The 14235-nt window shown below is 44.3% G+C and overlaps 1 protein-coding gene across 49 annotated transcripts in view; it reads right to left on the minus strand.

The window, feature by feature from the left end:
* Positions 1-10217: 10217 nt before the first annotated feature.
* Positions 10218-14235, minus strand: part of ATXN7L1 (ataxin 7 like 1) — a 462010-nt gene continuing 457992 nt past the window's right edge. For 25 of the 49 annotated variants that reach the window (XM_021063506.2, XM_021063503.2, XM_084977362.1 and 22 more), the window contains one exon: positions 10218-13271. In XM_021063506.2, coding sequence (XP_020919165.1) covers positions 13230-13271 — 42 coding nt within the window. In that variant the 3' untranslated portion in view covers positions 10218-13229. Of the gene's footprint in view, positions 13617-14235 lie in introns of all 49 variants that reach the window. The other 24 variants (XM_003482700.5, XM_005667724.4, XM_084977376.1 and 21 more) reach the window with 4 other exon arrangements.

The raw sequence follows: 14235 nt of genomic DNA on the forward strand, positions 1-14235 counted from the left end.
TTTTTTTTAAAAAAAAGCCCACCAGAACATAGTCTAGTAGTGACATTGTATTAGCTTTGTGTTAGGTGGGACTAACAGGCACAGGCTCCGGTTTTAGGTTTGCAACTGTGATTTAACAGGTACACAGGGTTCTGTGGAACTCAAGTTTCAAAAGTTGCATCTTCGTCTTTGTGAAACACTCAATTAGCTGAGATACTGCCCTATCCACTCAGAAGCTGGGCCTTATTCTTCAATAACCTCAAAAGAGCAAAAATGCTAACACCATCTTTAAACACTACTTTAAATCCATTTGACAAAACATGAAAATGTGAACAATACTAACAGCTTGGCCACAGTACAAAGGACAGAAGAAGACTGGGAAATGCACTGGTGCACAGGTTAACTCCTCTACACAACTTCGTTCAAATTAAAAAAAAAAAATCTGAAATAGTTTTAAGACTCACAAGAAGTTGTCAAATAGTACAAAGAGTTCCACTGTATCCTCCTTTGGCTCCTCCCAATGATAATGTCTCATACCACCCGGAACATCCCTTTGTGAAACTAGGACAATCAGCATCGGTGCAAGACTATTGACTCAGGTATAGACCTCATTTGGATTTCACCAGTTTTTACATGAACTCTTCTTTGTTCTGTTCTGTGTCTTTTCTCTTTCTTTTTTTGCTTTTTAGGGACGACACCTGAGGCATGTGGAGGTTCCCAGGCTAGGGGTCAAATAGGAGCTGCAGCTGCCAGTCTACTCCACAGCCACAGCAACACCAGATGCAAGCCACGACTGCAACCTGCACCACAGTTCAAGGCAATGCTGGGCCCTTAAAGCACTGAGCAAGGCCAGGGATCGAACCCACATCCTCATGGATACTAGTCAGGTTCGTGTAACTGCCAAGCCACAGAGGGAACTCCCAGTAATGCCTCCTCCTCCCCTTGCTGCTCCCCTTCCTCCTCCCATCTCATTTCCCCCTTCCTTCCCTGACCCCACCACCACCACGACCACCACCACCCCACCACAACCACCAGTACCACCACTATGGCCGCCAGAGGAATCCCTGTCCTTTTAGCTGTTTTCTTGATGTCAGAGCATTGCAGGTATGGCTTAGAGCTGGGAGACTGCTCGGGGTGCAGGCCTGAAGTCCTTACTCTCCTGATAGGTGGCAGATGGCAGGGTGGCAGGGAATGGTCTTTCACGACTGGGATGGCGGCCAGGTGGCTTACAATCCTGTCTTCCCTGGCTGAAACAGAAAGTGCATTTCCTAAAATAAAATCACTGCATTGATATCAGACTTCAGGAGCATTGCGGGCTCGCTGGGCTTTTGTGGGTTGTCCTGCAACCTAATCATCCTTGATGTTACATTTAAATGGAAGAATATATTGGGTTCCAAATGAAACATTTGGAGCACAGCCCACAGGGTGGGGATTATTTATATAAGAAAGAGATAATTGCTTGGATATAATTTTTGAAACTAAGATATCCACTTTGCCCCGTGCCCTTTTCAAGCAGAAATAAATTTAAAACAATTAAAATGTTGTTAAAAACAAAATATTTATTAAACACAAAGTTTTGGGTTTTTTTGTTTGTTTGTTTGTTTGCTTTTTTTTAGGGCTGCACCCACAGCATATGGAGGTTCCCAGGCTAAGGGTGGAATCGGAGCTATAGCTGCCAGCCTACACCACAGCCACAGCATAGATACAAAGTTTAAAACAAAATTAAATATTGTTGATTTGAATATTGGTTATTTCCAAGTGATAGCACAATTTTCCCTGTTGGCCTGACTGATGGATTAGATTATTTCTCATAGTTTAACATGAATTGACATAGTATCATTGGTCGTGTGCATGTCTTCTGCGTTGGCCAAAACCACTGCACACTGGGGCCGGCTTGCCCAGACTCCCAAGAGTTAATGTGTACTTCTCCTCCCTCTCTGCATTCAGAGAGGGCATGCTGATAGCTTGAAATCAGTCATGGTAAGTGTATTAACATCACATAAATCATCAAATGCTTCCCCTGCTACCCCTGAAGCTGGATGTTCAACATTTACCTCGGCAAACATTTATTGTATGTCAACTTTATGCCTGCTACTGTTTTAGGACCCAAACTATGTTGAACAAGACAGTCCTTTAAGAGAGTCTACACATAAATTTGAAGTCCAAGGTAACATGAAATACACATGTTTTTTGAATGAAGACACACCAGTGCGTCAATGTAACCCATATGTTAAGCCACACGAAACTTTCCCAGAATAAAATCTTTCACTGGGAAAGACCCCTATGAAGAAAAATTGCTCTCAAAGCCATCCCAGGCATTCCATTTTTAGCCATCTCCAGTGTGTTCCACAAGTACTCACTGTAATCAACTGTGTTTGATCACTTTTTGTTTCTTTCTTTTTTTTTTTTTTTTTTTTTTGTCTTTTTAGAGGTACACCTGAAGCATATGGAGGTGCCCAGGCTAGGGTTCAAACTGGAGCTGCAGCTGCCCACCTACACCACAGCCACAGCCACAGCCACAGTGGATCTTTAACCCACTGAACAAGGCTAGGGAGTGAATCCGCATCCTCATGGATACATGTTGAATTCTTAGCCTACTGAGCCACAGTGGGAACTCCTGGTATCCATTGTGTTTCTAAGCTGCCAAGCCTAGAGCCAAACACTGTACTCTGGAAACACTAAAGTGAAATCGTCTATTGGCTCCCATATATTTTAGCATTATGGAGGCATCCTGATAATATCTTACCTAAATTAAAAAAAGCTATCAAAGCAACACACACTTTTTTTTTTTTTTTTGGTCTTTTGTCTTTTTGTTGTTGTTGTTGTTGTTGCTATTTCTTGCGCCGCTCCCGCGGCATATGGAGGTTCCCAGGCTAGGGGTTGAATTGGAGCTGTAGCCACCGGCCTACGCCAGAGCCACAGCAACACAGGATCCGAGCCGCGTCTGCAACCTACACCACAGCTCACGGCAACGCCGGATCATTAACCCACTGAGCAAGGGCAGGGACCGAACCCGCAACCTCATGGTTCCTAGTTGGATTCGTTAACCACTGCGCCACGACGGGAACTCCAACACACACATTTTTATAACAAATTAAAACTCTACAGTTTATGATGAAAAGAGACAATCTCATACCTCATCCCACCCCAATCCCATCCCCCAACCCATCTCTGCTGGACCTGGTCTTTTTGGATCCTGATCTCAATTTTCCATTCAATTTTTCCAGAAAATAACATTTTTTTTTTAAGGGCCACACCCGAGTTCCTGGGGTAGGGGTCTAATCAGAGCTATAGCTGCCAGCTTCCGCCATAGTCACAGCCACAGCCACGCTGGATCTAAGCCACATCTGTGACCTATACCACAGCTCATGGCAACACCGGTTCCTTAACCCACTGATCGAGGCCAGGGATTGAACCCTCCTCCTCGTGGATACTAGTTGGGTTTGTTATCGCTGAGCCACAAGGGGAACTCCCCAGAAAATAACCCTTTAGTCCTCTGCTGGGGGTGGCAGGGAGGGCCGTCACGTGGCTCCCCGTGGGAAGGTGAAGGGGGCTCTGAAGAGTCCAACAACCTCATGTGAGATTTCAAACTCCTCGTCCCCATTTTCAGTCCATTGCTGCACACCCTGCCTCTGAGGGATCTGGGGAGAAAATGGGCTGCTTCTTAGTATTCTCCTCAAACCCTTTGGTAACTTTCTTTTTTTCTGCTGAGACAATTATTGCTCCAAGTTTGCCCTTTACCTCTTGTGTCTGTGTGTAATCTTTAAAATTTAAAAGTGCACAGTAAGATGAATGAATCTTAAGTACACAACCTGATAAATATTACACCAGCGATTACATTCTTTTAACAAGCTCCCGAGTCAAGATACAGAATATTTCTAACACCAGAAACCTCCCTTGAACCCCCCAAAGGTAATATCTGTGCTATCAATCTGCCTGTTTGTATTCATGGTTTTAATTCACCAAGGTTACTTTGAATGCCAATTCATTAATTAGAATGTAAAACAAGCCTGGGCTCAGTGAGGACCTGGCTGGAACATCCTCCAAATGCTGGGAGGCGAGCGCTGCAGGAGGGACCCTCGCTAGTATGTCCTCCAGCAGCCAGTCAGGCCCAGTGCTGTGCATGTAGTCTGGATCCAAACCTTCTCAGTTTAGGGAGCTGGCCAGAACTAAAAGCCTTGTGAAAATTGCAAGCAGAAACAAAAACATCCTGTGATGATTTCCAAAGAAAAATCTCAGAATCATGTTTTTCCTCTCCATTCTCTTCACTTCCATGGGGCTCTGCCTTTGCCCTATTCCAATAATGTGCCAGAATTGTTACCCTCTGCCTGCCAGCCCCCAGCACTGCATGTGGATGATTCAGGAACATGGAGGAGATTTGGGGCAGGGGCAGTGGAGGGGCATAGCGATAGGTAAGATATGCTGGGTAATCAGAGAAATGAAGTGAGTGGAGAGAAAATGAAAACCCTAATACAGACCATGCAAGCTCCCATTTTCACAGCAACTTCCCCTGTGAGCAGCTTGCTCAGGTGGCTCAAGAAGCAAATGCGGAGCTCCTGTCGTGGCGCAGTGGTAAATGAATCCGACTAGGAACCATGAGGTTGTGGGTTCGGTCCCTGCCCTTGCTCAGTGGGTTAATGATCTGGCGTTGCCGTGAGCTGTGGTGTAGGTTGCAGACGCGGCTCGGATCCTGTGTTGCTGTGGCTCTGGCGTAGGCCAGTGGCTACAGCTCCAATTCGACCCCTAGCCTGGGAACCTCCATATGCCAAGGGATCGGCCCAAGAAATAACAAAAAGACAAAAAAAAAAAAAAAAAAAAAAAAAAGCAAATGCTTTTGTGATGATCATGTTGCTGTGATGGACAATTTACTGAAATACTTAAAGGTGAAAAAAGCAACCCAGGGACGTTTCAGAATTTTTTAAAATTGAGTACCTTTCCAATGTTAATGACCCCAGATCAGATTTTTTGACTTCATTTGTCACAATAAATGTGGTGCCTCTGAGCTGTTGGCATCTTCGGTCATTCGGTAGTGATTCAGATTTGCTTGGGACTGACTGGATTTTTGAGGCATTCAGGGTTTTTTTTTTTTTATACCTTCTTCATTGATTTTTCTAGTTGAATGGCTTACGAAGATGTAATGAATATAAAATTTTTTATTTTATTTTTTTGACTTTTGTCTTTTTAGGGCCGCGCCCACGGCATATGGAGGTTCCCAGGGTAGGGGTCAAACTGGAGCTACAGGTGCCGGCCTATGCCACAGCCACAACAATGCAGGATCCGAGCAATATCTGTGACCTACACCACAGCTCATGGCAACGCCAGCTCCTTAACCCACTGAGCAAGGCCAGGGATCAAACCCGAAACCTCATGGTTCCTAGTTGGATTCGTTTCCGCTGTGCCCCTATGGGAACTTCGAAAATAAACTTATTGAAATATATTCCTGGGAACTTTGCTCAGGAACATGGATCTATTAAATCTGATGTTCTGGAATAGTCCCAAACAGATCAGAAAGCAGTAATAATCCATTAGGCAAGAAGTTATTGCCTAATGGGAAAATTCAGAAAGGAGAAAAATAATGAAGTACTGTAAAATAAATTCCAGAGAGCTGAGTAAATCAACTAGGAGACATATAGAATTATAAACTACCTTTAACGAAATACCCACCTGCGGCTTGGAGAAAGGTCTATGGGTAGAGTTTATTTCTACAGGAGGCAGGGAGATAAAATGGAAAGAGCACCAGATTGAAAGAGCGGGGTTGCTCATAAGCCAGTTCTGTGTTCTTGGTCCCTCTCAAGCTATGTCTCCGTTTCCTCACCTGCAGAAGAGAGTCTTCAAGATTACTTCTGGTTTACACATTGATTCCTCAAGCCTACGGCTCATTTTGGAGTTCCCATCTCGGCTCAGTGGAAACGAATCTGACTAGTATCCTTGAGGATGCATGTTTTATCCCCGGCCTTGCTCAGTGGGTTAAGGATCAGGGGCATTGCTGTGAGCAGAGGTGTAGGCTGCAGATGCAGTTCAGATCTGGTGTTGCTGTGGCTGTGGTGTCAGCCGGCGGCTACAGCTGATTTGATCCCTAGCCTAGGAACCTCCATATGCCACGGGTGTGGCCCTAAAAAGACACAAACACACACACACACACAAGCCTATGACTTATTTTGAAGGAGGCTTCTCAGATTTCCAGGTTTAGAAAACAAAGGATGTAAAATCTCCTTTCAAAATGGAGTTAGCGGTCACCCAGGCGAGAGAAGTGACTGATGGCCAGTCACGGACAAAACTCAGAACCAAGGGAAAAATGACAGCCTTGGTGCCAGAAGCACCACACTGATGTTTTGTGGCTGTGCATAATCCAGTTATACAAACATTTATTTGCAACTGTGCTTTCTCTGTACCAACCTACAAATCTGCTTCCTCTGCTTTTTGGCTCCTGCACGATAGTGAAAGTAGTCACACTTAGGCCTTGAGGCAAAACGACAAAAAAATTGCCTTAGTTTGTCTGAGAGTCTTAGCTCCTGGTGGCCTTGCTCTGCCCTTGGTGTGTTCAAATCACTCTCCATGACTGTCATTTCCCTGCCAGGACTCCGCTTTGATCACGAATCTTGTGTGTTCTCAACGCTGTGTGACAATCCAGTTTCATTAGTAACTATTTAATTCTTTCTTTATTCTTCTCAAACTCTTCTGAGCTCTTAGGCACACTTACCCGCTCCACATTCACTGAGAACGTGGAAGCTATCAGATGGGAAATCCCTCGTCTTCCCAGAAGTGAATCTGCAAGCTGACTTCTTCCCCATTTCTCTTGAGAAAGTGTCCCTCTGACAACTGTTAAATTAATTAAACTAAGAGGCCATTAGGCTGAGATGCTCTAATGCCCTAGAAGCCTATGTAAGCAAACCAGAATCTAAGCCTGTAAATATTTCAAGGTTGTAAGTCAAAATGCTAGGGACAACCAATCACAAACAGCCAACGAGGCTTTAACTACAGCCACTCAGCAACTTCCTTACTTTGTTTCCGCCTTTTCTCTAAAGTCTCCCCAGTTCCTGTTGGTGGAGCTTCTAACCACTTCTGGTTTGGCGCTGCTTGATTTGAATCCATTTTTGTGAAAACTCTTCTAAGATTTTTAATATGTCCTGGTTTATCTTTTTGCACTACAAAGGCCAATACCTTCCACATGTGTTCAAGTTCATGTCCCTCTTCTCAAAAACCTCCCTTAAAAAAAAAAAAAAAAATCACCCCTTTCTCCTGCTTCTTCACCCTCTCTCTCTTGCCTATTGTCCCAGCCTCACCAGCCTATGAATCATGATGTGGATCCTGAAAAACAAAAACCAAAAACAAAAAGAAACAAAATCCAAACACTCCCTCGTGCCTTCTAACCTTGTCTACACAACTGAATTTCCTTCAATTCCCTGACACACCTGCTTTGCTAAAGTCACTTTGCTCAAATTCTAATCCCTAGAACCTGTGAGCACGAACTTATTTGGAAGATGTAACAACATCAATATCTTGAGAGGATACAATTCAGGATTTAGGGTGAGCCTTCAGTCCAAGGACAGATGTCCTTATTAGAGAAAGGCCGTGGGAGATTTGAAATGGAGGAGGGACACAGGGGAGGAGGCCATTGGAAGAAAGAGGCAGAGATGGAAGTGATGCATCTACAAGCCAGGGGAGGCCGAGGACTGCAAGGAGTCACCAGCAACTGGAAGAGGTAGGGGAGCATTCTCCTCCAGAGCCTTTGAGGGAGTGCAGAACTGCTTTATTTGGGGCTTCTTGAACTCTGAGACAATGGATTTATTTTATTTTAGACCACCAAATCGTGGCAATTGTTAACGGCAGTCCTGGGAAACTAATAGTCACCAATGATCTCCACGCTGCAAGACCCTAGACTCAATACCATCTCTCTCTTCCATGTTGCAGCAATATTTAACTCAGTTGACTTTTTCTTTTCTTTTTTGGACACCCCCATGGCATATGTAAGTTCCAGGCCAGGGACTGAACCCGTGACACAGCACTGACCCGGGCTGCTGCAGTGACAATACCAGATCCTTAATCCGCTGTGCCACAAGGGAACACCTAACTCTTCCTACTTTGAAGCACCTTACAGTCCTAGTCTCCAGGGAACCACTGTCTGTGGGGTTCTCTCTTCTGTGCAAGCTTCCTCTTGGGGTTCTTTGGGAGTTTTCTGCTTCTACCCAACCTCTAAATGTCTGCCCTTCTTTCCCTACATTCTCTTGAGTAATCACATTCATACCTGTCGCTCTCAATATCATCCATATAGCAAAGATTCCCAAAATTGGAGAACTTAGACATACTGAGAGCATCAACCCTGTGTATCCCAAGCATTCTTGACACAGCACCTTTGGGGGTTCACAGCATTTTCACACATGGGCAAACATGTATGCACAAAACAGAACTTCTGATCTTCAGGCAACTTTCCTTTTGCCTGTCCCTGCTCCCCCAAACCCTGTTCTTCCTCTGAAGAACACATGGAGAAATGGCATCTCCACCCGATACAATGACTCTACCAGGAGTTTCCATCATGGCAGAGGAAACAAATCTAACTAGGAACCATGAGGTTGCAGGTTCGATCCCTGGCCTCGGCTCAGTGGGTTGAGGATCCGGCATTGCCGTGAGCTGTCGTGTAGTTCGAAGATGCGGCCCGGCTCTGGCATTGTTGTCGCTCTGGTGTACACCGGCGGCTACAGCTCTGATTCGAAACTTAGCCTGGGAACCTCCAGATGCCATAGGTGCGGCCCTAAAAAGACAAAAGACCAAAGACAAAAAAAAAAAAAAAAAAAAATTACTCTACCAGAAGACGGGAGCCATTCCTTCCCTTACTCTCACATCCAATTCCTAAGCAAGTCTTGTCAATTTTATATGTAAATGGATCTTGAATCTATTCTCTTCTCTATTTACTGTCACCATCCTGGGACCACACTAACATGTCTGAGTCTCTTGCAATAGCTTCTGATAGATTCTCCACACAGCAGCTAGAGATCTTTTAACAGATCAGATCATGCCATGCCCCCATGGAAAGCCCTTCAAAGGATTCCCACTGGATTGAGCATAAAATCCAAACTCTAAGACACCCTTTGTGACCTGGCAGTGCCTTCTGTCCATCTATTTCCCTGCTGTCCACAGTGGATCTCCCTCAGGCTCCAGGAATTTGCCAGGTCTTTCCCACCATGGACCAGCCTGGGATTATCTCCCTGACACTTTCTGCCTTCAGCTCACTTCCTCAGAGGGAACTCTCTGCGAGCGAACACCCCACCCCCAACCCCATTTTACATCAGTTTCTGTTACTTCCTCTCTCCTGGAACTAAATTCTACCATCAAATTTGCCACAATTAATACAATTAATACAATTATTACACATTTAATAATGTGTTTACTTACTGTCTCCCTGACCAAGGAGCATTCAGGAAGCAGCTGGGACTGTGTTTGTTTCTCATCATTGAGCAGAGTGCCTAGCTCGGGGGCAGCCACAGCCGGGATGCTCTATAAATATTTGTTGAATGAATTCACTCTTTCCTCTTCCACTCCTTGAATGTGGATTCCAGCAGGAAGGCTCACTTGGTAAGAACACAGACACCCACGCGAATAAAAAACAATACCCGAAATCTACATTTTATAAAAACCCAAAGACTTTGTTTTTTTACAAACATATAAATTATTTTATTTACAAAGCCATGTTACAAAAAAAAAAAAAAAAAAAAAAAAAAAAAAAAAAGCAAAAAAACCCCCAAAACCCAAAACCCAATCGCTCACTGGAGAATGTCTCCAGGCCTGGTGCTAAACCACGGCAGTATCAATAGATACATGTTTGTTCTTTCTTTTTTAAAACTGTAAGCCATAGAATTTACTATTTACACCTACTTTAGACATTTATTCTGCTTACAATATCACAGGCATGGAATGAATTCTATCTGAGAGTGCTAATACATAAAGGTGCGGGACAAAGAAGGAAAATACTTAGTGTTACAAAATATGGATCGTAGAAAAGAAACCCACTCCACAAGTGTGGCATTTGTTTAGAATGTTCGGACATGCTTTCTTCAAAATTCTTCTGGAAAAGGTTCTAAAATCGGTAGTAGGAAAGGACAAATGAGCAGGTGCAAATTCTCGTCTGTGCAACAACAGTTATTGAATATACCCCATGACTGACCAGCTACGTAAAACCCACAGAGTTTTGTTAAAGTGCCATGGGCCGACAGCATAACAAAATAGAAGGTGTAAATAGAAAATTTCTTTTTTTTCCTTTTTTAAAACAAGGGTTCACTGAGAATCAGCAATAATAGAATATGCCGTATAAACTATTCTCTACAAAGGTTGATCAGCATTATTTACAATTGGTACATTGATACAAAAGAAGGCATACAAGTTATCCAAGTCGCTTTTTTTTTTTTTTTTTTTTTTATGGCTGACAGGTCTATGCATTGCGTTACGCTTAACAACCAGAGCTTTCGAGCCTCTATGGCTGGCGACAAGTCATGAGATCTTCAGGCAGATGAGGGTGTGTGCAGTCAAGGGGCTGGGAGAGAGGGCTGAGTTGGGGGTGCAGAACAGAAGTACCCGAAGGATACCCCCCTAATAATAATGCTTTATAGGCTGGTCCAGTTGAACTCCATTCAAACAAACCAAAAGAAAACCTTTTATTTGCATTCCATTTTTCAAGCTGTGAGTTTTGGATGACATCATTATAAAGTAAACCTGTAGTTGACTGTGAAGGAAGAAACACCGTGGGCTTTCCCTTTTTGCTCAGTTTTCCAGAAATGTCCTCACCTTGGTCAGAGCCAGTCTTTCACCAAGTAAGCAGCATTCAGTGGGGAGCCTCTTTAATCCAGCTTGCAACTCAAGATGTAGAGAGCTGAAATGTTTAAGATCCATTGAATTGCTCCTTTAGTCCCTGTCGAGACAGCATTTCTCAGAAGCAGCCACTTAATCTCTCAACCTTTGTTTTCCCTCTTTGAGTGTAAGAGTTTATAAATCAGAGGGTTATTTTGTTGCTGAGATTTTGTTTGTTTGTTTGTTTTTACTCCTGCAAGTATGACAATGCAAAATAAATTATAAAAAAAAAGACTTCTAAAACCGAACAAGACAAAAATTGTGCAAAAATAACAAAGATATGTACATACTTTTCAGTCTGAAGAAATGTACAATAAAAACATAATTCAAAGAACATTTTAAAAATATAAACATTGCTTCAACTTTCCTAAGTTTCATATTGTTTCTGAAACTATTCTGGTCAGTTAGCTCTGTAATATAGTAAAACATAAATTATTACAAAATTAACACTATAAAAATTTACTTTAAGAATATTTTCTAAACTTTTTTTTCAAAGGGTCTAACCTTGTTTATAATTTCTTAAACATTTATAAGTCTTAAAATCTGCCTTAACCTTTTTTTTTTAAAGAAAAAGTAATAATCTTCCCTTCAATTTGTAGTCTCTTTTTCCCAAGATGGAAATAAACCAGCATATAAGTGCACTTTTAACACTGTAGAAATAAAAATGAAATCATCTGAACTAATGTCCTAGTACCTAATATCAACTCCTGATTTTTAAAAAAAAAATCTTCATTTTATATTAAAAATTTTAGTAATCCTATTAAGAAACACTGTCAGTGCAATTCCATTGATGCAAATCACTCCGTTTGCCTCCCATCTTCAAAAAATCCGATCATATGGTAAAATTGAATAGTAGTCTGATCTTTGGGTTTGGGGGGAATGGGAAAGAAGAGGAAAACTTCAGGGTGGGGATGAGGGTTTACATCCAGCTGCGAAACTGGCATTCATTTCTGACTTAGGGCTGAAGTAAAACCTCCTAGTATCTCTACCTTTACACTAAGTGACATGATTCGTAGCACAGAAAAACCTATGAGACGTCATGAATTCCTTTCCTGATTAGGATTCCCAATTAGAGCTTATGGTATTGTTGTTTCTTTCAAAACTCCAGTGTGAACAGTTTTATAGCTGCAAGCCTCCAGCTGCTCCCTTCGGAATCTTGCACATGGCTCTTCTCCAGAAGCAGTGGTCTTACCTTCCTGGGGTGGCTGGATCGGGGTGGGAGCCTCTCACAACCTAGCATGAGCGGATCTAGGGATGTGCTGAGTCCACAGGGCCCTGTGGCCCAGAGCACGGAGGTGGAGGTGGAGGTCGGGGGTGGGGGGTGAGGGTGGGGGTGGGGATGGGGGGATGGGGGGGAGGCCAGTGTTTATTCCCACTGGGGCTTTGGCAGTTAACCTTTTACAGCGACTTTTCCCCAGGCCCTTCCTTCTGGCCTTGCCTTTTCTCCTCTTGCTTAGCCCAGGGGGCACCCTGCCTCCTCCTGAGTGACTTCTTGGGGTCTCGTACCCTCTTCCCTGGAATTCCTTCCCTGTGGCTCGCTCGGCTAAGCGCCCTCGTACACGGTGCCTCGGAAGGGATTTTGCAGCCTGGATGCCTTACACATCAGATTAACCCAGTCACTCAGTCCCTACCATCTTTTGAGGCTATCTTCCTGTCACCTCCCAGGCTGGTTCCCGTCCCTGTCCCTGACCCCGCACATCCTCTCCGAGCTACACAACTGGGCAGTGGTACTGAGGAAGCCCCATCATTAAATGACCACTATTTTCAAATTTGCTTACAGCATCGGGCTCCTCCTGCTGTGCTAGGCAGCCTAGAAACCTGGTGAGGGCACTCAGCCCACCTCCAGCTCTCTGCTCCCCAATCACAGGCTGCTCCCCCGGCAAAGCCCCTCCCCCAGCACACTATCTAAAGGGAAGCTTGGGAGAGCTTGCTCCTCGAATGGCCAGTGGGGACCTAGAGAGTAACAGGTAGGAGGGGATGGAAGAGATAGGTGGGAAAGGACAAGGAAGGGAGCACTGCATGTGCTCAAGTTCAAGAGTTTCAGATGATGTAACCAGGAATGGACATTCTGCAATGTCTGCTCCTATGGTTGGAGCGAAAGGATGCAGCAGCAGCATCAGAAGCTAGGAGTGACCCCAAACTTGGAAGAAGGTATACACGTGGCAAATGAAAGAACGGAAACAAAACACTGGTATTTTTTTTCTGTAAATCTCAAAATCACGTTCTTTTGCCTTTTTCCTCAAAATTAAAAATTGGTCAATTAAAAAAAAGAAGAAAAAAGGCTAGAGCCACAGGCAGGACGCAGGAAACAGACTCTCCCCACTGCCCACTTCCCTCCCTCCTCCAGCCTATGCCTCCTAGGGTGGGGTCCGGTGGCCAGGCATTGGTTTGGAAGTGGCTTCATAGTCTTGTTATGGAAGAGTCCTTATCCTGCCCGTTCTGTTTGTGGTCTTCTAGGAAAGAAAAGAAAAGCTTGTTTCAAAAACATACATGTGGGATTATCCAAGAGAATATAAGAAGGGAGCCTCAGTTTCCTCATCTATAATAAAAAAGGATGCCATCCTACCTCCTGCATTTGGCAAAAGGTAGCCTTGGTGAGCAAACAAGGTGATGGATGGACTCTGTAAATGGAAGGTGGCCACAAAGATCCTAGCTGTGGAGGAAAATGCAGGGACAAACCCCGGGGATTCACGGGGCTCCTTTCCAGGACAGAGGACCGGAATAACTGAGCTGTCTTGGTTTTTCCCACTATTTGTTCATCTTTTCCTATCCAACCCACAGACAGCATGGAGAATTACCTAAGGAAGAAGTATAGTGCTGGGTCAGGCAGGCAGGCTTTGGACATGGAGGTTTTGGTTCAAGTTCCTCTATCTTCATCTATAAAATGAGACTAACCATTTTGTTCCCAACCCAATCAGGTTGTTAAAAGGTGCAAGCATATGGAATGTATGTGAGGCAGAGCACAGCACCTGCAGAAAAAGGGCTCAACAAATGGCAGGTGTTGCTATTATCATTCTGTGAGGTTAGGCTGGCTGCCGGTGGTGGGGGTTCACAGCAGGTGTGCTGGGACCTCTGGGCCATTGCACAGGTGCCTGCTAAGGGTCAAAGCGGAGTCTCCGGGCACACCCAGCAACCCGTGCAGGAGGCCTGTTGTACACAAACTGCTGGAGCCCCTCCCCCACATGAAGCACAGAAGATGGGCTGCAAGTGTTGTGGTGCAAACGGGGCCACAGTGACTCCAAATGGTGGTGACACACTCCCCGATCTGGGGATGCAAAACTGTTCCCTGTACCCTTCACCCAAACTCTACCCAAGATCTGTGGGGTAACTCCAAAGGCCAAAGTGTAGACAAACCACACTGTAATAGCTCTATACGTAGAACACACACAACCCCACTCCCCACCCTCCCTGGCCTGC

The sequence above is a fragment of the Sus scrofa genome, chromosome 9, assembly GCF_054392235.1.
Source record: "Sus scrofa isolate SSC_HxYL_T2T_F1_AM1 chromosome 9, Sscrofa_HxYL_maternal_Yorkshire_Landrace_v2.0, whole genome shotgun sequence".
Classification (NCBI taxonomy): domain Eukaryota; kingdom Metazoa; phylum Chordata; class Mammalia; order Artiodactyla; family Suidae; genus Sus; species Sus scrofa.